This window comes from Aythya marila (genome assembly GCF_965140915.1).
Source record: "Aythya marila genome assembly, chromosome: 20".
NCBI lineage: Eukaryota > Metazoa > Chordata > Aves > Anseriformes > Anatidae > Aythya > Aythya marila.
Genome location: NC_139061.1, coordinates 10,934,785 through 10,956,717, shown reverse-complemented (window position 1 = coordinate 10,956,717; position 21,933 = coordinate 10,934,785). Strand labels below are relative to the sequence as shown.

General features: G+C 37.9%; 1 protein-coding gene across 1 annotated transcript; it reads left to right on the top strand.

The window, feature by feature from the left end:
• Positions 1 to 794: 794 nt before the first annotated feature.
• Positions 795 to 19,263, top strand: NOS2 (nitric oxide synthase 2; the record flags this gene model as incomplete). Its single annotated transcript, XM_082776024.1, has 26 exons — positions 795 to 901; positions 2,063 to 2,141; positions 2,755 to 2,877; positions 2,967 to 3,115; positions 5,156 to 5,318; positions 5,805 to 5,896; positions 6,297 to 6,438; positions 6,831 to 6,970; positions 7,542 to 7,716; positions 8,482 to 8,583; positions 9,261 to 9,455; positions 9,835 to 9,917; positions 10,233 to 10,377; positions 10,627 to 10,731; positions 11,212 to 11,261; positions 11,356 to 11,530; positions 12,068 to 12,200; positions 12,626 to 12,704; positions 13,598 to 13,776; positions 14,415 to 14,578; positions 15,375 to 15,585; positions 15,907 to 15,994; positions 16,574 to 16,695; positions 17,285 to 17,433; positions 18,170 to 18,364; positions 18,982 to 19,263. The coding sequence occupies 26 exons, from the start codon at positions 795 to 797 to the stop codon at positions 19,081 to 19,083; spliced, it is 3,447 nt and encodes a 1,148-aa protein (XP_082632150.1). The 3' UTR covers positions 19,084 to 19,263.
• Between the last annotated feature and the right edge of the window lie 2,670 nt (positions 19,264 to 21,933).

Sequence of the window (21,933 nt, the reverse complement as noted above, 5' to 3'; positions counted from 1 at the left end):
TTCTCCTTGTCACACAAGTTTTCTGTCTTCTTCCTGGCACAAGAATATCCTTTATCAGAAATTAGCAGAAAATCTATGTTAAAATGAATAACAATAAAATCTAACTTTTATATAAGAATTATATAAAATCTATATTCAAATATATGCTATGTACATATATATATTACAAAATACAGAATTTGGGATCTCACAATTCCATTTGGCTCAGGCAGCTGAATATATTGCAAATGCTCTGGTTCAATAACAAATCATATTTTTTTTTCTGATGAGAATCATTATTGTGTGAATAAACCAGCAAAATTCTACATACATTTTCCTTGCAAAAATGTAATGATGAGAATTAAAAAACAAAACAAACAAACAAACAAAAAACATTTAACAAACTATTGAAAAACAAAGAACTTAAAAAATACAAGTTTCAAAGTGTCTTTTGGAGAAGTTGAGCCTACATGTGTTTTTCAGAGATACAGTTATTGGCTATTTATGCATCTGGGAGACATTTGAAATCCCCTTCCCTCTAGTTTAGAATAAAGCATGGTTGTGGCATTACTAAAATTAACATTTCTCCTTGTCAGTGTGTCATTACTCTGAGTCAAGTAATTCTTATTTTTAAATACAGGAAGTTAATTAGACCAAATCTGTTAGTCTGCTGAGTTTCTGCATCCTTTTAAAGGGAGTTACCTTCTTAGTCAAAAACTGACCTTGTTTTTTTTTCCTCTTCTCAGAAGTCTTCCAACATCACTCAAAACAAGATTTCAGCAGTGTGAAGTAAAATTGTAAGTAAGGTATAAAAAATGCTGTGCCCATGGCAGTTTGCATTCAAACCTCATGCTGTTAAGAACCGGTCCTCCAAAGAGACGGATATCAATAATAACGTGGAGAAAGATATGAAGATCAATGGGTAAGATCTTTGTCCTTTGATGGTTTCATAGTTTCTCTTTTGTTTGAAATGTAAAGATATTAACTAACATGGGGATCTGGAGAAATTAGTAGTGTGTTTCCACTGCAGTAATTTTAACAAAAGAACGGTTGTCCCTGGGAGTCACTGGGTGGTGTTGACTTAGTAAGATACATTTCAGCTATTGTGTCTAAGTTACACAATTATTGAGGAAACAAATCGTCATGGTTTATCTTTCAAACTTCTAAATGTATTTAGTGTACTGTAATGGTTACATGTATGCTGGGACTTAAAAGGCATATGCATACAATAAAAATTAGCAAAGTATTTAAGTTGATAAAATATTTCTGTGATACAATTCATACATGGCACTGAATAAAATAAATTGTACATGCATATTACTTTTCCCAGTTTTCAGTCTTCTGCTTATGTCAGTTCTCTAATGCATATAGTTTATTTCTCTGCTTATACCCTACCCTTTACTACCATTGCTCAAAGCAGTTCATGTTCAAACGTGAAGTTAAGTGAAACCAACTTATTTTGGAAGTGAAAATGGGTGATCACATACTCTTGTCTAGATAAAACCTGTAACATATAACTCTCTGAACTAAGGGGTTTGGAGGTCATGGGCTGGATGTCTCTTGGGTGTTTATGAACACCTTCTGAAATTTGGCTACCAGTATCCAAATTCAAAAATGGGAGTGCAGAAAGTCAGGGTTAATATTGAAAACAAGGGAAATTAATATAAAATAATACTATTTGCTTAGTGAGCTTTCTGACTTGAGCTTTCTGAAATTTTCACACATTTTCAGAAAGTTTCTCTGAAGCTTTCACCCTCTTTAATTCCTCTGAGTATTTTCCGGTCCGATCATGATCATACAGATGTCCTCTGCTTAGCTTACAGCAATGCTACTCAACCTTTACCATTCTGGGCCCTCTCCATTGCTTTCCTTCCCACATGGAGATGTGGAAAGGATGTTTGTTGTTTTACTATTGACTTCTAGTCCACTCCATCCCTCATGCTGCTGAGGATGTTTGGCTTATTGACTCAGTGCCACTTTCAGGGACAACTCTGAGCATCAATTTACTGATGCTACAGGATAACCTAACAAATAAAAACTAAGTATGTTACCTTATACTGAATTGTCTTTGTCTCTTTTAAAGCTTAGTGAAAGATGATGCCAAATTGCACGATCTAATCAAGAAGCAGAAAGAGAAGCTGCCTATCGTAACTTCAGCAGAGGTCAGTGGTGGGAGAGAGCTCTGTTTAGCTTCATTGACTGATACTGACAGTTCACACAGGTTGTATTTACTGCTTGAAACTTCTCAGAGGACTCATACAAGGAGTCACTGTGGTTACAAGAGGTTAGAACTGCTGTGAGATCTTTGGATGAAAGATCTTTTCTGAATAAAAAGATGCTTTGGTAAGCCTTAAAGGAAAGAGATACCAAGGACATGGATTGGAGTGCCAAACTCCTTTATTTGCCTTTACACCTAAAACCTAGCCTTTAGTAACAAACATGTCCTTTCTCTAATTTTGTTTGAATCACTGTTTTCCTGAGACTATGACTGTTATGTTAAGAGGCCTTAATGAAATTAAAAAGGTGTTTGCAGTGGCAAATATTGTTTGATTAGTACAAAAATACTTAACTTTTTGGCTATTTCATATCAAACCGTGGATTGGATCAATAGTTTTGTAATGAAGTGAATGTACTTATGTTAGAAAAGATCACATTTCTGCCTAGTTCATTGTATTTAATTTTTAGCATCCAATGGTCAAATAAAAATAAAAATCAAGCATTAAGATATTCAGTAGGTCCAAAGACAGTATGTATTTTTATCTTTCCCTTGTCCAGAAACCCCCAGAAAATGGTATCAAAGCTTCAAACCAAATATCAAGATGTCCAAGACATATAAAAGTAAGAAACTTGGAAAATGGATCCAGCTTTCTTGACACACTACACCTGACAGCAAAGGAGGTAAGATGCATAAATGTGGGCAGTGATTTTTCATACCTTTGAAAAGATCCATAGTGCAACATTGCTTTTAACATTTTATTGTTTTCCAGGTTATCAATTGCCGCACCAAAGCATGCCAAGGGGCACTTATGACCCCAAAGGGCTTGGTGAGGGGCACTAGAGATGGGCCAGTTCCTCAGGCAGAGCTTTTACCTCAGGCAATAGACTTTGTCAAGCAGTACTACAGTTCATTTAAAGAGTAAGCCAACTTTATCCTCATTTTTGGTATAAAAATCCTCTACCTAACTACCTACCTGTCTGTGAGACTCGGCTACTTGATTTCTTCACAGCTATTGGCAGCTATGCCATTACATAGTATGCATTCCAAAAATGGATATGGATTATTACAAAACGCAAACAGAACTATTACTGCACATCATACGCTCTGTCTGCCAATCTCAGTGCTGGGGAATACAGGCGTGGACACTTTGCAGCGCATTCCTCAGCCCTATCTCTTCTGAGTGTGTTGCATTATAGTACATCATAGCAAGCAGCTTGCTTTGGACTCTTCCAGAATGTTACCTTCTGTTTTCTTAACATTGGATGCTAATGAGATTAGCTCCTACTCATACTGGTTTTAGACATATAGATAACGTGGATAATGCTTTTAGTTTGTGCTGTTCCAATCATCTTTTCTCTGTGTTCTTTTATTGTATGTTTTGTATCTCAAGGCTTTGGCCACAGGGTAGAAGAACACTGTCTTGCTTCTCAACCTTGCTTTGTGATATCGTCAACATAAGCTTACTGAGCATGCTGAGAGAGATGCTGTAGCTTCAGAATAGGTTTGTGTTTTTGCAGATATGGAGATGGTGCAGAGAGCTGTCACAGGAAAAGCTGGAACATCTGGTTTAGGTCCAAGAATTTGCAGTGACAAAGTTTTCAAGTGACAGGCTTTCAAATCATAATTCAGTGCTTGCTCATTTCATTATAAAACATTATTGAATTTTCAAAGGGACTCAGCCACATAATGGCTTCTTCTTTAGACACTTTGAACTCTTCTACAAAGCTTTCTTCCAGACAAATCTTTCTGAAAATCCTGATCTTGCACACAGGCTGTGCTCACGTGCCAGAGTATTGTATTTGTGCATCTCTATGGTTCTGCCCATGGCTGTCTGATCACATTGATTTACACTATCTTATATGCTTGCCCTTGATCTTTCATCTTGTTGAAAATGTGAAAATTCTCAGACAGTGCAGGCTATTTTCATTCTGTCTGTAGGCCAACAAAACAATTTTTGTCTGTTCTGTGATAAATATTTCCAAATGTTTTGACTTCATTCTCTATTATCAAACGAAAGAATTTTAGAGTTGGTTTCCCTGACAAAGGAACTGCTCAGCACTTCCTTTTTGGTATCAACTTACTTTGCTCAGAAGACCTATGTCCCTGTGAAAATAATAGAACTTTGAGAGTGCAGTTAGGCTGAAGTTAACCTGTTCTCTAAATTTTATTTGCTTGTGTTTTGACACTTTTTACCAAGCTAATGTAGAAATTTTGAATTTAAACTGAAAATTTGCACAGAAAAGCTTTTGATCAATCCATGTACATACTGGGTGGTGAAAGGACAGTGTTGTTACTGAAGTTTCTATTATGTTACTTTCATTAGTAACATAAGGCTAGTAAGCTCTGTCATTTGCACCCAGTAAGGCCAGTTCCTAAATTATGAAGCCAAGAAAAATACTCCTCATTAGACCTCAGTCACAGTCATATGTACTTAAGTCATCATTTTAGGGTCTTTTTTGGTAAAAATCTCAGACCCTGGACTATTGCAGTAGATAACAGCTATGCTCTGGGGACAAAAATGTGGTGCAGCAGAGGACATAGGGAGCAGATGATGGTGACTTTTCACACTTGAAACACAGTGAAATTGCTGACTTTTTGAGGTAATGGATGCTTTCATAAATGATAGAGTATTTTTTGGCTTCTTGATTCATATTCAGCCAGTGTAGATTTATAACAAGGACAGATTTCTCAGTGTATATCCAAACTGGCCATATCCCAATCAACATAGATAACCAACCCGTCACTGGAAAAGGGCTCTACCTACATCCAGGCAGATAAAATCATCAGTGAAAATGGAAGTCTCTTGCAAAAGCATGGCTTGTACTCTAAGGCTTTCTGGCTTCAGTAATGCCTGGGCTCTTCTTCACCCAGAACATAAGGAGAGTCTGCAGTTTAAATTAGTTTTCTAAGTAATGATATTCTTATTGTTTCTTTTCATGGCTGTTTCCTGTTCAACAGGTCAAAAATAGAAGAACACCTGGCCCGACTGGAAGCAGTGACCAAAGAGATAGAAACAACAGGAACCTACCATCTGACACAGGATGAACTGATCTTTGCTGCCAAACAGGCCTGGAGGAATGCTCCGAGATGTATTGGGAGAATCCAGTGGTCCAACCTACAGGTAACCTATGAGTCTAGAAATTAAGGCCCAAATAGCTGTCTGCTGTAAATCAGAATGTCATTTGGTAAAATTTGCCAGTTGCTTCAGCTAAGGACTGCTCCCTCCTGTACATATTGTAAAATCAACATTTTTTTGTACTTCTCTACTCCATACTTGAATAAAAGCCTGTGTAGGAATGCTAGTTAGGAACCAATTAAGTCATGGAACCATGTGCATGTCTTGGACCTTGAGGGATTATTATGTGTGAAAATAGTACATATAAGAAGAGTAAAAACAAACTTTCCCTAGTGGAGCTACAAGTAAATTGAGAAATTGTTCATTTTTCATGTTTTACTTAATCTTTTCCTTTTTCCTTTTTTTTTCCTTTTATCCTTAAAGTGTTTTACTTAATCTTTCCTTTCTGTAGCTGTGTTAGAGAAATAATAAGCTTACATTACTCTTTCAAAATCATTTTACTTTCTTCACATTTATTTGGGAAACATATAGGTATTCGATGCACGTGACTGTAAAACAGCCAAGGAAATGTTTGAGCATATCTGTCGTCATGTTCAGTATGCAACAAACAATGGAAACATAAGGTATGCCTCTATTTCATTTGAATTTTAAACAACAAATATCACATCCAGGTCTGCATTCAAAACTTCACAATAGGCCTGAAATAATCTATATAAATATTTTGACAACTTGTCTCTGCTCTTAAGTCTTCTGGTATTCACATGGTCCTCTCATATGTACCATCAACTACTTTGAAAGTTAAAGCTTTTATGGTTGAAATTGCAAAAACTTTCATCCTGGGGAAAAAAAGATTATTTGAAGATTTGGGGAGGTGGGTGGAAAAGAATGGATGATTTTATTTCTACTGATGTTTATTTTAGAAATATAAAATAATTTCAGCTGGCAACAATTTATGTCTTAATAATTAGAATGTGTTTGATGTGCTGCTGTTATGTAATGGGATTTGATCATCTCTCTTGGCAGGTCAGCCATCACTATCTTCCCACAGAGGACTGATGGGAAGCATGATTTCCGTGTTTGGAACAGCCAGCTCATCCGATATGCTGGATATCAAATGCCAGATGGGTCTGTCCTAGGAGACCCTGCAAGTGTGGAGTTCACAAAGGTATAGTTCCAAATGCAGAATTGTAACTAATTTCCATGTCCCCTAACCTATCTGTATTTCATTTATTTTTCTTGCATGTTTATGCAGAGTGGGAGGGAAGTGTGGGTGGAAGAAGCAAATGGGGTATCCAGCCCCACATATTCTAGGTGCAGGCTGAAGCAATAATTTCTAACTTTCCAACAAAATACTCCCCTCTATCTCAGAACAAGGAGAGCTAAAGCTCCCCTTAAGTGAGGTACACAATCTGTACTTGAACAACATGTCTTGGTGCTGTTTGAATGGAAAAGACCTTTACCACTGAGAATTTACCTCAGAGGGTTAACATACTTTTTTTCTTCAAATCCGGGGATGGAGGGACTTCAGAAAATGAAACCCACTTTCTTTACTTACAGTTGTGCATTGAGCTTGGGTGGAAGCCGAAATATGGCCGCTTTGATGTAGTTCCACTCATTCTCCAAGCAAACGGCCAAGATCCAGAAATATTTGAATTCCCGCCAGAAATTATCCTTGAAGTGCCAATGGAGCATCCAAAGTAAGCACACCAGATTTAGATAATTGCATTTTTGCCTCTGCCTCACCTTGGCAAGTTATTAGCCTTTGCCTGTGGCAGTCATTTTATGAGTTCTTTGTTAGGATGAAATTATGGTAAATTGTCCTAAAAGATAAAATGCCTGTTAAAACAATGAAATTAGATTTAAATTAAGGAAGCCAATAGCATTTCTGTTGGAAATCTTTTTTTTTTCTAATCTCTGTTTCACTCATATCCCAAATTAAAAAAACATAGCTTCTTATGCCGGTGTAATACACATGTGAAACATAGCTTCACTCATAACATAATATCTATTGCCTTTTTCTCTTTGTTTCTTTCTTCATCTTTGCACTGGGAGTGGCCTGCAGGTAGCAGAACTCTGTTAAACTGTTTTGCAATCTCTTTAGCAGGCAATTCCCAGTTACCACATTGAAAATGAAAACTTTGCTACCACCTTTTGCAGATGGGTCATTCTCCCTACAGAGAGTACTCTTCCACTTCTTGGACTTACCTGGTTGCTGCCTAAAGAAGGAAAAGATACATAAAGTAATAAATCAAAATTCTTGTTTAACAGGTATGAATGGTTTAAGGAGTTAGATCTGAAGTGGTACGCACTGCCTGCTGTTGCCAACATGCTCCTTGAGGTGGGAGGCCTGGAATTTACTGCGTGTCCTTTCAATGGCTGGTACATGGGGACAGAGATAGGAGTGCGAGACTTCTGTGATGTGCAGCGGTACAATATCCTGAAGGTAATCTTCTGAAGTAGAAGGATTGTGGAGATCTGAGAGGAAGATAGACTCAGGGGGTGAAATGTTTCTGAAAAAAGAGACACTATCAGCCTTTACTGGGATGAGTGTTGTATTGACTTCCCACTAACACATCAGTGCTAATTTGACGTAGTCTCGTGGCTGTTAAGGACATCTTTAATTGCTGTCAGGATTATGACTGCCAGATTGCATGATTGCTTTTGCGGTGTTCTGCTGTATCTGTTCCAAATACCTATCCAGAAAGGAGAAACCACACCTGTAAAAAAAATACAGAAATTGCTGTCCTAAAGCAATTTTCTTCCCCATTTTTAACTCGAATACTGCTGATTCAGGACTTTTGGTCTTTAACTGTACATTTCTCAGAGATGTATTTGTTAGTTCCAGTCTGCTGTTGATAAGGCAGTGGGATCCTAGTTGTTAGCTGCAGGTCTTGGGCATCTTGCCACTACAAATTAATGATGATTACTTACAACCAGATGCTGCCACTTTCTAACCATTTAGTCCCAGAGAGCCCTCCCTCCACTTCCCCAAACTGGAATAGCTTCAAGAACCATAACTTCATAATAAAAGCTTACCTCTAGTATCAAGTGTGCACTACCATCACTTTTCCTGGCATAGGATTGACTTGTCCCCCTCCTGTAATATTCTTTTCTGCATATTAATATGATGAGGTGGAGAAATTATGAGATCTAAGTCTAGCATAAAAAGTTTTTTTTTTTCCCTTTTCTCTCTCTTTTTCACTTGTAGGAGGTAGGAAGAAGAATGGGACTGGAAACAAACAAACTTTCATCACTATGGAAAGACCGAGCTGTTGTAGAGATAAACGTGGCTGTGCTTTATAGCTTCCAAGTAAGTCAACGAGTCTGTTATCTGGAGAGACATAGAATAATGTGCATCTCTTTTTCATTTCACTTACAACAGGTTTATGCAAATATATTGCCAGGGTACACTCAGTGTACAGGAGGTTATCAGTGTAATTCCAATTGAGTCATTCTTCATCTACACCTGGAAAAGCGCCGGAAACCGTATTTCCTGTTGTTGCCAAAAAAAAATCTCAGGTGGAGGCTGAGATTGGAGAGAAATGGAGATTCAATGGAGAGAAAAAGAAAAGGAAGTTAAGGGCAAGATTGTTCACCCTTTTAGCACAGATGTCTAAGTGTCAACATCTATGTAAAGCCACTGGATTAATTTATTTCATTTGCATTTACGGTTTATTTAAAATATCATGATAATATGAAAGACAGGAAAACTGAATTGAAGGTTTTTCATTCTCCTAATGCTGGAGTGGTAAAAAGCTGATGTAAAAAAAAACAAACAAACAAATAAATAAATAAATAGGACTTAGTAAGAGTCCTTTGTCCAAGGTCCACCTAGATCTTTATGTAATAGTTGCCAATACTAACTATTTCCCAGCATTGCATAAAGTCCTCGAAATACTAACCAAAGCAAAAAGAGTACCTTAACTATGTTAAGAACAAAATCAGGATTAGATTTTTAATATATCTGTCTTTTTGCAATTATTCTAGAAACAAAACGTTACTATCATGGATCACCACTCAGCTGCTGAATCCTTCATGAAATATATGCAGAATGAGTACCGTGTGAGAGGAGGCTGCCCAGCTGACTGGGTGTGGATTGTACCTCCTATGTCAGGGAGCATAACTCCCGTGTTCCACCAGGAGATGTTGAACTATGTCCTCACTCCCTTCTTTTACTACCAGGTATGCATTGTCAAAAAATAAAAATAAAAATTCTATTAGATAACTTCAGCAGTTCAGATGCTAATATGAAACATGGAAAAGTCTGAATAAAAAGCTCCTGTTCCTCATACCACTCTTAGTCATGGTATATGCAAATGAAAGTTCACTAGAAAGATTCATAAAATAGCAGGAAATTTCTATTATACTGTGGAAGGTAGGGTTAGTTTTGTTGGATTCCTAAGTTGCAAGTAAAATGCAATTTACTGCTAGAGACTGATCCAGTATTTGAACAGACAGTGAATCATATATACAGATTCTGATAAGTCTGTCTCTTTCAAAGATACAGAAACTGTATATTTATTGTTTTGCATTTTACCTGTAAATTAATTTCCTTTCCTAGGTGGATGCATGGAAAACACACATCTGGCATGATGAGTCTCAGAGGCCAATGAAAAGAGAAATAAAATTGAGTGTCTTGGCAAAGTAAGTTGTTCATCTTCATGATTTTATTCAACTATTCTTTTTTTCCTGATGATTCTGTTATACATTTTTTGGATAATTGTTACAGTAGGGACCACCTGAATTGTTTGAATCACAGACTTACATCTCCACATTTAGGTAATACTCATATCTAAGGTTCTTATTCAGGGCTATCTGTAGTGTATTTCTCCTAAACAAGCTTCCAAGCAAAAGCCATGCTCAATATGAGCCTTATCTAGGAAATTGTTTGGGAATCAATCTGAAGTACTATATAGGTATATCCAACATGATATGTTTTTGTTTTTTTTTTCCCCTCAGGGCTGTACTCTTTGCATCTTCACTCATGCAAAAAGCAATGGCAACAAGGTCCAAGGTCACTGTGATCTATGCAACAGAGACTGGGAAATCTGAAACACTAGCCAACAATCTGTGCAGCTTGTTCAGCTGTGCTTTCAACACTAAGGTAAGAAAGTATAGAGCACTCACACCAAATGGAGGATGAAGTTTGCTTAGTTTTATTAGCTTTTGCAAGATTCTTCATTCTCTAATCCTCCTGTTTATAGAATGGCCACTAAAAGTAAGTTGGACTAGATTTTGATTTTTTATTCATATGGAATAATGCTTGTAAATTTGGTCACACATGACAATCAGAGATATCTAACGCTAGTTCTTATGTCTGCTAGCAATTTCTCATGAGCTTTATACCTTCCAGATTCTGTGCATGGATGAATACAACATCAGTGACCTGGAAAAAGAAACGCTTCTTTTAGTGGTTACTAGCACTTTTGGAAATGGAGATTCTCCAAATAATGGAAAGGTAATACTTGCCTAAGAAGCATCTATGAGGCTCAACTCAAAGACTACTGAGATTAGCACTGAGATGCTCGTCTATTCTCCCTGGTCACAAGTGATAGGATCTAAGGGAACAGTATGAAGCTGCATCAGGGGAAGTTCAGACTGAATATTGAGAAAAAGTTTTTCTCTGAGAGAGTGGTCAGGCACTGGAACAGGCTCCCCAGGGAAGTGATCATGGCGTCAAGCATCCCAGAGTTCAAGAATCATTTAGGCAACAATCTTAGATGTGTGGTTTACTTGTTAAGTAGCCCCATTTGGAGTCAGGAGTTGGACTTGGTGATCCTTGTGTGTCCTTTCCAACTCAGGATATTTTGTGTTTCAAAGATAACATTTCATTTTTCCAATGTACATGAGTAAGAAATGGATCAGGGACTCACTTCTGTTTTTAAATCAATCAAAGAGTGTTTTTCTAACCTTAAATATTTTATGAATTTTTATACAGACATTGAAGAACTCCTTGCTCACCCTGAAATTGCTGAAAAAGAAAATTAGGTAAAATATTTTGTTATTTGGTTCGCATACAATGGAGTCCTTTTGCATTTCATTCAGCGTAAAACAGTGATCTTATTTGTATCTCATTCTGCAGATATGCCGTGTTTGGTTTGGGATCTACCATGTATCCTGAATTCTGTGCCTTTGCTCATGCCATTGACCAAAAACTGGCCCAACTAGGGGCTTCACAGCTCATTCCAATAGGTGAAGGAGATGAACTCAATGGGCAAGAAGAAGCCTTTCGCACATGGGCAGTCAGTGCATTCAAGGTGACTATATAAAAGCTAGTTTATGGATTAGTTCATTCAATCATTCATTTCCTTTATTCCAGTCTTCACTAGCATCCCAGAAAAATGGGGAATAATGAAGGAAAACAAACATGCATTTATATCTGAATTTTGAACTCCCCTCTCTTCTGCTGCATGCTTAAGTTGAAGAGGAAACTGGGCCCATTTTCTGTTATTTTTTAATATTCACATAAAGTTCCATAAAGCCTTTGGGGTAGTGGGATGTCCAGTATGAGTAGACCTCACAATTTTGCTCAGTAGATCATTTTTTTATCTGTATTGGTGTAGAAGTGGAATCTTGTTGAACTTCTATAACATCACTGAGCTCAACAGACTGAATAAATAACAACAGTGAGTGAAACTGGAGCCTCCCCACTAGGATTAAATAAAAACATAATTAACACTAACTCCTCATCCTGGTGTCATTGTTATTATTGAAATAAAGATAACACCAGCAAACTGACAACAGTAAGAATATTTATTTACCATTAATTGTGATATTTTATTCTTTTTTTCTAGACTGCCTGTGACATTTTTAACATCCGTGGGAAAAACAGTATTCAGTTGCCTAAGATGTATACTTCAGATGAAATCTGGAATCCTAAGAAATACAGGATACTGCATGAGTCTCAAACCATGGACTTGGCTAAAGGTATTACCTGCGACCTTCCACTTCCTCTGTCAATTTTGCTTCAGATAGGTCTGAATTGTAAAGGCTGTCTGAGATTTATAATGGTCCTGCTACAGTGCTAGATGATAGAATTTGTATAATGAAATACAGTGGTCAGAGAGAAAAAGACATTGATTTACACTGAATAAATCATTATGTCTTCCAGCGTAAACACATTAGAACACCAGAGCTAGCATACATTTTGACAATCCCAGAAGAACAAGAGCTGAGATGAACTACTTTAGTCATGGAAGGCATACACAGAGGACACATGACTGACTAGAAGTATCTTGCATTCTAGGACAAGCACTATTCAGTTCTTTTCTGTGTATTTTTTGAATACACAGAAATATTAAACAAACCTAGTCACAAAAATTTTCTTGAGTCATATCTTCTTTTCTCAACAGCACTTACAAACATTCATGGAAAGGATGTAATTCCCATGAAGCTGAAATTCAGACAGAATCTTCAGAGTTTAAAATCCAGGTATGATACCTCATTCTTTTTGATATTTTAATACATTTTACTAAAATCTTTAACAACAGAAATGCCTAGAAATAAGCATCTCCTCCCTGTAGTTACTAAGAAATGTATTTGAATTTTGTACCATCCTTAGTAGAAGTAAATCATTATCACCAGAGCACAACAATACCTAGGGACTTAGCTTCTAATTAGTTAGTAACTGACTTCCCAGTGGACTCTCTGGGAGCGCAGGGATCAATATAACTTGGTGAAAATACCTCTTTGATGCCTACTACATGGGGAAGTTCAGATGTGTGGTCCTTCTCCCTTGCTTGGTATGCTACATGTTGGGCAAATACTTACTTCATTTAGGAAAAACTTGACCGTTAGCAAAGGGGAAAAAAAAAAAAAAAAAAAAGGAAAAGTTACAGTGCAAGAAGCTGCTGCTTTCAGTTGTACTACAAAGCAAGCTGAAACAAGACAATATAATAGTGCCAACATCTGTCTTAAAAATAGTGTCCATGAGTGGCTCTTCAACATCCTCCAGTAAGTCTCTTTTATCCCTGTTCTAAATAAAGTCGTCTTATAGGATGTACTCTGAGATGGTTTAAGATGTGAGCTGTACTCAGTTTTCAGTAAGCTATGCTTCCTTCCATTGGCTGATTACAGGCAGACTTGTTCTATACTGGACAGATCAGGCAGCACTTCAGCATCTTATTTGTTCTGGTAGAATCACTTCACATCTCTAAGCTGTTATTTAAGTCTCCATGAATTACTAAGCTGGTCTGATAATTTGATAATGAACACAAGTAAGCCCTTGGCAATTGTCAGTTCTGATTTATTCCTTTTCTGTATAATTCAAGGGAAATCCTGTCGACGTAACCAAGATCTATCTGATCTCTTTTTTCTATATCTAGTCGTGTTACCATTCTAGTTAAGCTTTCCTGTGAGACTAATCAGGAAGTGCGCTACCTGCCCGGAGAACATATTGGGATTTTCCCAGGCAACCAGCCAGAACTGGTCCATGGCCTCATTTCACATGTTAAGGATGCCCCTCCAGCTGATCAGACTGTCAGACTTGAAACCTGCACTGAAGGTATGTTAGTTCCCTTCAGATAAAGTAACAGAAAATATTTGACAGTTTTTTCTAAAATTTCTAAGAATTTTTATAGGCTGAATTTGATTCTGTTATCCTCTTCTTAAGTTTCAATAGGTTTTTGTTGATGGTTTTAGGTATACTTCTGATTCTACATTCTGCTTTTACATTCTCATGCAGTCCATGGTAATGTTGTCAATGTTGGCAGAGTTATCTTAGGCTGACACTGTAATTCAGTTCCTAAATTGGCTATCGACTGCATTTAAATTAGTCAACAGAGTTTGCTTATTGTTGTTACATATCAGTGTTCTAAAATAGATTTATATCTCATGACCATTTTTTCCATCTTAATAGCCTCAGTCTATGAAATCATGGGATTCTGACACACATACAGATGATTTCCATTTTTCTTTTGTTTAAATGTGGTGTTTTATTATCATATGGTTTTATACATTAGATTCGCCAATTACAAAAAGCTTGAAACCTCACATTAACCTATTTTCAGTAAGGTCCTGTGGTCGAGACCTGTGTGCAACCTAATCTGAAGTCATACTTTAAAGGACACTGTTTTGCAAAGCTCTACAGCTGTCAAATACCTTGGGAATTGCCAAGTGATCTTTTATTTCCCTTGTTTCCAGGTGGCTACTGGACAAGTGACAAAAAGATTCCAGCCTGCACACTCTCCCAAGCTTTGACATATTTGCTTGATATCACTACTCCACCCTCCCAACAACTGCTAAAAAAGATTTCCCAGCTGGTAACAGCAGAAGGAGACAAACAGAGACTGGAAGTTCTATGTCATGTAAGTTTGGGCTGCAGTTATGCTAAAAGTACCGTATACTGGGCCATTCCGTGCCCTTTTACTATATAGCGGAAACTATACATTTTTGTAGTAGTGGTACTTGATTGTCATCCCTTTGTTACATGTTCTGTGTGCTTATAAAACCAACCGCAGTGAGAGAAACGATGGTCTTGTGGCTTGACTCGGGCGTGGGAATTGAGAGAGATTTCCTGTGTGGTTGTGGGTGGGTCATTTTGCCTGCCTGTTTCGCTTGGCACCCCCATGGTGGTTTCTGATGATACACCATTATAAAAAATCTTTCAGTTAAAAAAAAATCAGTTTGCAGGTGGAAAGGTTGTAGGGGAACTGTTAGATACTTTTGTCACAGAATTTGGAACCATGAAAGTAAGAGGGATGTCACTTTAAGTAACCAAAGACTCACAGTTGTGGTAGGTGCTTGCTTCTCCTAGTGGGTTCAGCAAGAACTCAGTAAGTATCAGGACTTGAGCCTACACATTTTGGTGTATATCCTGTAGCAGAGGACTGAGAAACAGATTCTGCTTGAGTTTATACATCCTCTCTCTGAGAGCTTATATGTTAGAAAAATTATAGTGGGTATTTCTGTTTACAAAAATTAAACAACTTTTTAGGAAACCCCAGTCTAGGCAGAGTTTTGAGAATTCTCTGTTGATTTGCTGTTTACTGCTTATTTAAATGAATGTAAAGCAGGAATCTTACTTTAAAAGTTACATTTCAAACATCTCTCCTGAACTCAAAATGACCTGGTAACATTGTAATGGTGGCCTTTGGCTTTTAGAACACAGAAGAATACAATAAATGGAAGTTTTACAACAGCCCAAACATCCTGGAGGTCCTGGAAGAGTTTCCTTCTGCTGAAGTCTCAACAGCTTTCTTGTTGACTCAGCTGCCATTTCTGAAACCCAGGTACTATTCTGTCAGTTCTTCCTGTGACATGACACCCAGAGAGATTCATCTGACAGTTGCAGTAGTCAATTACAGGACAAGAGGTAACAAATTCTTGTTTTAATTTCTCTCTTAATTAAGTGATACTTAGTCTGTATTGTTGTTCAGAAAAAAATGTGTATGCTATATGGCATGAAGCATGTCTGTAACAGAACGTTTATATTGTGATACATGCAGAAAACTACATAGCAGTACAGATGTTCGTACCGTATCAGGGTATGTTAAAGTACTGTATCATCAGTGTATCCTTGTTTTATACACAATTACTAGATAATTTTAAGTATAAATCATTTTAAGCATAAACTGTGCTTTTTGAAAAACAGCTTTTGAATACTTACTTATTGATTTTCCTTTCCTCTGATTAGATGGACAAGGGCCTTTGCATCATGGAGTTTGCAGCACATGGCTGAATAAAATAAGTCTCAATGAAGTAGTGCCATGTTTTGTGCGCAGGTGAGTGTATGCCAGAACAAACAAAAAACCACCAATTTTTATTTAAGCTTCTTTGGTATTTTCTTTTCAATGTTTGCACATGATTGTCAAGTAACTGCTGATTACACGTTGCAATATATGAGTTTGTGAGGAGCGAGAACCTCTGTCTTCCAGAGATGAGGCCCTTTACCGTGTCTTATGTTGAGTAAAATCATAAATCATTAGAAAATTCTGAAAATGTGACACTATTCCAACTAGACAGGTTAGAGATGAGGAGGGGACAACAGAAGGAGATGATCATGTACTTTTTTCTACCTTGTGGCTTTGGGTAAGGGCTTAGACAACTGGTGTTTCCACAAAATCATTGATATTTATTCTCTTACATCACTGGGTACTTATCAGTGTTAATATTTATCATATATCTGAAAAAATAGTCTGATTCTTCACTGTTTCAAGATAAGTTTATCCTCATATATTTAAGCATAAGAAGAGAAGATTCAGGACACCAGAGATGATCACTAGGTATCAGTCTGTCAGCTTTGTAGCAATAGTTCTATTCTGAGTTTTACTTTACTTATTTAACATGTTTTTGCATGTTAGTGGTAATGGATTCCAGCTCCCAAAGGAGCCAACCAAGCCCTGCATTTTGATCGGCCCAGGAACAGGAATTGCTCCATTCAGAAGTTTCTGGCAGCAACGTCTCTATGACTTGGAAAAGAAAGGTACTTACAGGGATTGCCACATGGGGGAGGTCAGAACTCATGCAGCCACAGGGGACATCCCTAGTCCTCCAAACAAAATCTCTGCACGTTAGCCAAGTAAACCATGTAGAGATTTAGACTGATTAAACACTGCACTGGAAAACAGCTAATAATTCTATCCCACTTGAGACCATTCTGGTGGTCTTGAGCTTTTTGGTCACTCAGAGGGAACAGCTTATGTGTGTCCTAGTAAATACTGTATGTGCAGTGACTGCCCTGCTCTCACAAAGGGGCTGCAATGCAAAGAAGAAAGCTTAGGCCTGTCTGTGTTAGCCTGGCTGGGGAATGTGCTTCAATAGGTAATTCCACATAGTTCTTCAAAGATTCAGGTAGATTCAATCCTACTGCAGACCCTAAAATCATAATCTGTCAGGTGTGCACACACACACACACACCCCTTCTCAGATGTTTAGTGAGAAAGGCTAATCAGAAATAACAGTTGCATTGCCTCACTAGTTGCTGTGACAGCAGGACCCTCTATGGGGACGGTAATAGGAAATAATAGGTCTTACTAGGAAAGACAAAAAAACCTTTCCGATGTTGGTTTCAGGGATCAAAGGTGGTGACATGACATTATTGTTTGGCTGCCGGCAGCCAGACATGGATCATATCTACAGAGAAGAAATAGAAGAAATGAAGAGGAAAGGAGTTCTGAAAGAAGTTTTTACAGCTTACTCCAGGCAACCTGGCCAAGCTAAAGTAAGGCTGGTTCCTTTGTTCTTTAAGGGTTGGCTCCTTTGGGAATGGTCCCTCAAGTTGAGATTTGGGCTTTATTAGCAATTTTCTTTTTTAAAACAAGCAACAACAAAACTGTTAGCATTTTGCTTCACCGTATTGTGATCGAGTGACAAAGGCCCCATTCCTTCAAAACAATCTCACTATTCACTTCTGTAGGAGCAAGATGTATTTTTAAAACCTTCACTGCCATATCAATAGGTGCAATAGACATATAATTAAACCTCTGAGTGCAAACAGCCTTTGAAACTAGATGTTGGAACATTTTTGGAAACCTTACATTTTGCAGGTTATGATTAACCCATGAGTTAGAAATGAGTTGACTCCGGTCATTTGTCACCATTTCAATGACACAGTGACCCTGGAAATTACTGTTGTTTATAAGAAATTTTGATTGGAGGAGACAATAATTCTCCTACCCTGGCAAGTTAGGAATCTTTGGCAGTGATAATTAGTTCTAAGGAAAAGAGTCTTAATCTGCTCTAGTTTAATCAAAAGGCAAGTCCAGCCTTCAAATCTGGAGCTTGTAAAGACAGCACAAAGACATTTTTCTTCTCCTTTGCTGTGGTACAGTACATGGAATAGTTAGGGCATTTTTAACCTTACTCTGCTGTGTAAGCCCAAACTGAATTTAGAAAAGCCAATAGCCAAAGTAGCATCAAAAAGACCTTGTCTGATGATCCTTTTTTCTTTTTCTAAGGTCTATGTTCAAGACATTCTTCAAAACAAGTTGGAAGCCAAAGTGTGCAATCTCTTGCATAAAGAGGATGGACATCTGTATGTCTGTGGAGATGTACGCATGGCCAGGGATGTTGCTCAGACTTTGAAAGGGATACTTGTAAAAAAATTGAACCTCACAGAGCAGCAGGCAGAAGAGTATTTCTTCGAGCTAAAGGTATGTTGTGGTGTGCAAGGGATTCTTTCCATTCAGACAGTGCTCTCGTGTGGGTTAGAGAAGACTTCAGAGTTACACTTGAGATCTTACAGGCTGCAATGAGCTTCTTTTCAACAACATGCTAAAGAAAATAGCTTAAGTAATCAGCTTAGTCTAACCACCATTATTTAAAATGCATAGCTTCTCTTTGGTTAGGTTGTATGGGTGACATGTCACGTTCCTCTCTCTTATGCCCACCATTTTGCCCAGTGTCTGTCTTTGGACCCTGGACATGAGCTTTGTATCTGGAGATACATGAGACATGTATCTGGAACATCAAAAGCTTGAGACTTTATTGTATCAAAGGAGGAATGTGAGTTTAAGAAGTTGATGAGGCAGTTGCTGAAAACACAGTGCCTGAGTATGCTGGCTTTTTAGGACCATTTTGTTAGCAGAACTTGTCCTGAAGCATGTGTGGCTGAGATTTGGATAACTTCTTTTTATTGACAGCAAAAGTCCGCCATCACAGAATTGGTCATAATGCAAAAAACCTTTTAGTTACTCAACTGTTACATAAAGAGGTGCTAGCAGGATTTAATTCATCTCTTGGTGTTTTGTTTTTGTTTTTATTTTTGCAGAGCCAAAAACGTTACCATGAAGATATATTTGGGGCTGTGTTCCCACATGAAGTCAAAAGAGATGTAAAAGCTTTGCAACCCATCAGTCCAAGCACAAATTAACAGACATCTTAAACCATAATTGCAAATTTGATGTTATTTTCAAAGATCAAGGGGTCAAATTCTCTTCCTTATTCATGTTAAATAACACACACATATCTGATTGTAGGATTTGACTTCTAAATCCTAAATCTTAGCCTTAAGTAAGGCTAATGAAAAAAAAAAATATGAAATATAACTTACTTTTTTTTTTCTTTTTTTTTTTCTATTTATTCTGGGACTTCTTTTAATTATCTGAATAGTGAAGATGAAAATTATTTTTTTAATTCTGTCTAGGCTAGTACACATCTACTGTCTTTTGTAAATATAAAAAATATAAAACCTGCTCACGAGGAAAATAGAGTGGTTTTTACTATGAACTAGAAGTAATGGTTTTTTGTTTATTTGTTTTTAAATGGACTATTTATCTGTGTGGATTTATTTATATTGTTTTACTGTTTTATGTTCACTTTAAAGCAATAAAATGAACGGTTGTGTCACTTGGAAATATCTAGTGACACCTCTTGTTGAATCTGAAGCAGTACTTGCAAATGTGGTAATAATATAATGGCTCATAAGTGGAAATACCTGCTGCATACACTTCAGATGTATACACATGAGGACGTAGCAGTTTTGATTTCTGCTTTATGCAATTCAGGTGTATCAACCTGAATTGTTGTTGTCACAGGGCCTGTGCCAGTGAGACTCAGAAAATTCCAAAGCACTTTGCACATTTGAATTGTATGCTCTGACTTACTTGATTTGTTTGCAATAAAAGACACCTTTATGTTGAGACAAACAAGTTGGTGTAGCTTAAATGTACTTCTTTGTGCTATTGTCTTCAGCCTGAAAAAGGGGAGGTGGGTAAGTTCTCGGGTACCATTAGAGTGGGTTTGAGCTCCGACCAGCACTCCCTCCTTACACAAAGAGCCCGTCTCCGTGAATTACACAATCCACCAAAGACTAGTTACATATTTTTGTTACTGCCTGGAAAGAGTGAATCTGTCCCTAGTGAGATTGGCTTGTGAACTAAAGAGTATAAAATAACAATTAGAGCAATGTATTTTGCTGTGGTTATATTTTGACTTTGTCTCTTTCTATGCCTTGCAGTTATGTCACAACTTATAGTTCTTTCTCTAAAATTACCAGGGTTTTATGATGGTATTAAAAAGCTAAAGGTGAGATTTTCCTGTCATCCTTTGTCTCCAGGAGCTAGAATCTGATGAAGCTGACACCCAGAAGTCAACAATGTCATGTACATACAGTGTTTCACATGTACTTCAGGACAGCCTTAAGCATAAGATGAAAAATACAGCATAATTGAAAGAATGTGGACAGTGATGGCAGAGAACAGGAAGTATCAGACAGCAGATACAGACAGTAAAGGACAGAGGAGGTTCATAGCAAGTATGGGGTCCTGATGGGCACCTAGTATACACTGTGAGTGTTATTTCATATTTTGTTTAACAAATGTTCTTTGATAGTACAGTTTTGGGGTGGGATGGAAGTAGAACAAGGTAATTTCACTTTCCATTAAGAAAGTTCTCAATAAGCCCAGGTCTCACTGAGTGCTGGAGTTCAAACGCCACAAAGGCAGGAAACAAAAGTTCTGCATTTTAAAAGTCCGATGTGTTCTTTTGCTGTTTCGGGAGGTACATTACAGCACAACCCATTTTTCACGCACATAACAAAATAGGTACATTTTCTTGCTAGGATCCTTTCTTAACATCTCATGTTTTTCTTCTGCGTAATCACTTACTTTTAAGTATTACCATAATACTTTACAAATGCTTGCCCATGTTTCACTTTCATTTGAAGAGGGGGAAATTCCCATAAACCTCTGACAGGTCAGAGCAAGAGACCCAAGTGTTTGTGTATTGGTTCCAAAATTGCATGACTTCCCATTGATACATTCTAAGTTGATGAAGCAAGTTTTACTTGGGGACTTTTTAATCTTAATTCCACCATTGCAGAAATCTCCCCCTAACAGACAGGTTCTAAGGCAGTTAAGGGAAAGGATTAAAAATAAAAATAAAAATAGAGATCTGTTTCAACTCTGTGAATTTATTTAAACCGGCCCAATTGTAAGTTAACTTCAGTTGCAGCACTAGTTTGAAGCTGTGTATAATTGCTTTTTTTTTTTAATAAATGGGGAATAAAGGGAGAAGATAAAGTGCAGATGTTAAGGTCAGTGGATAATTATTCTATTCCAACACAAGAACTGAAACTTCATTTAAGAAACCGGATACAAAATATATATTTTAAAATCCCGAAGATGATCAAAAAGCCTGCTCTGCAGTTATTAAAGTGTTCATTACAGCCCCAAGTCAGTAACAGATTGAAGCACGTGCATTAGTTTAAGCACTTAAGTAATTCTGCTAGAAGCAGAGGAATTGTTCAGGGGTGCACGCAGACAGCAGGCAGCTCCACTGCCACCACAGCCTGCAGGTAGCCAGGGAGGCTTCCCAGCACTTATTTCTTCCTGGTCGATGGGAGCGTAACCCCAACGGTGCAAAGGCTGCTTCTGCTGCTCCCCGCCCCACACACAGCAGGGCTTTTGGGTCAATTCCTCCAGAAAGTGAAACCGAGGAGGGCACGGTCTGTGCGATGCTTTGCAAGCTCTCCTGTCTCAGCTCACAGGATAACTTATCGAAGCTCACCACGTGCTATGTGGAGAACTAAACGTGAGCGCCCCGTCACAAGGCAGCCCCACTCCACAGCTCATACAACGCGCTTTGGCAGGCCTCAGTCCTCCAGGTATCGGGAGGCGTCTGAGCAGCGCTGTGCGGGGCAGCTCCCGGTCCCCTGCCTGCCTTCGTGCCCCCGGCCCTGCGGTGCTGCTCGCCGCATGGCCCAGCGCTGCAGCAGCACGAA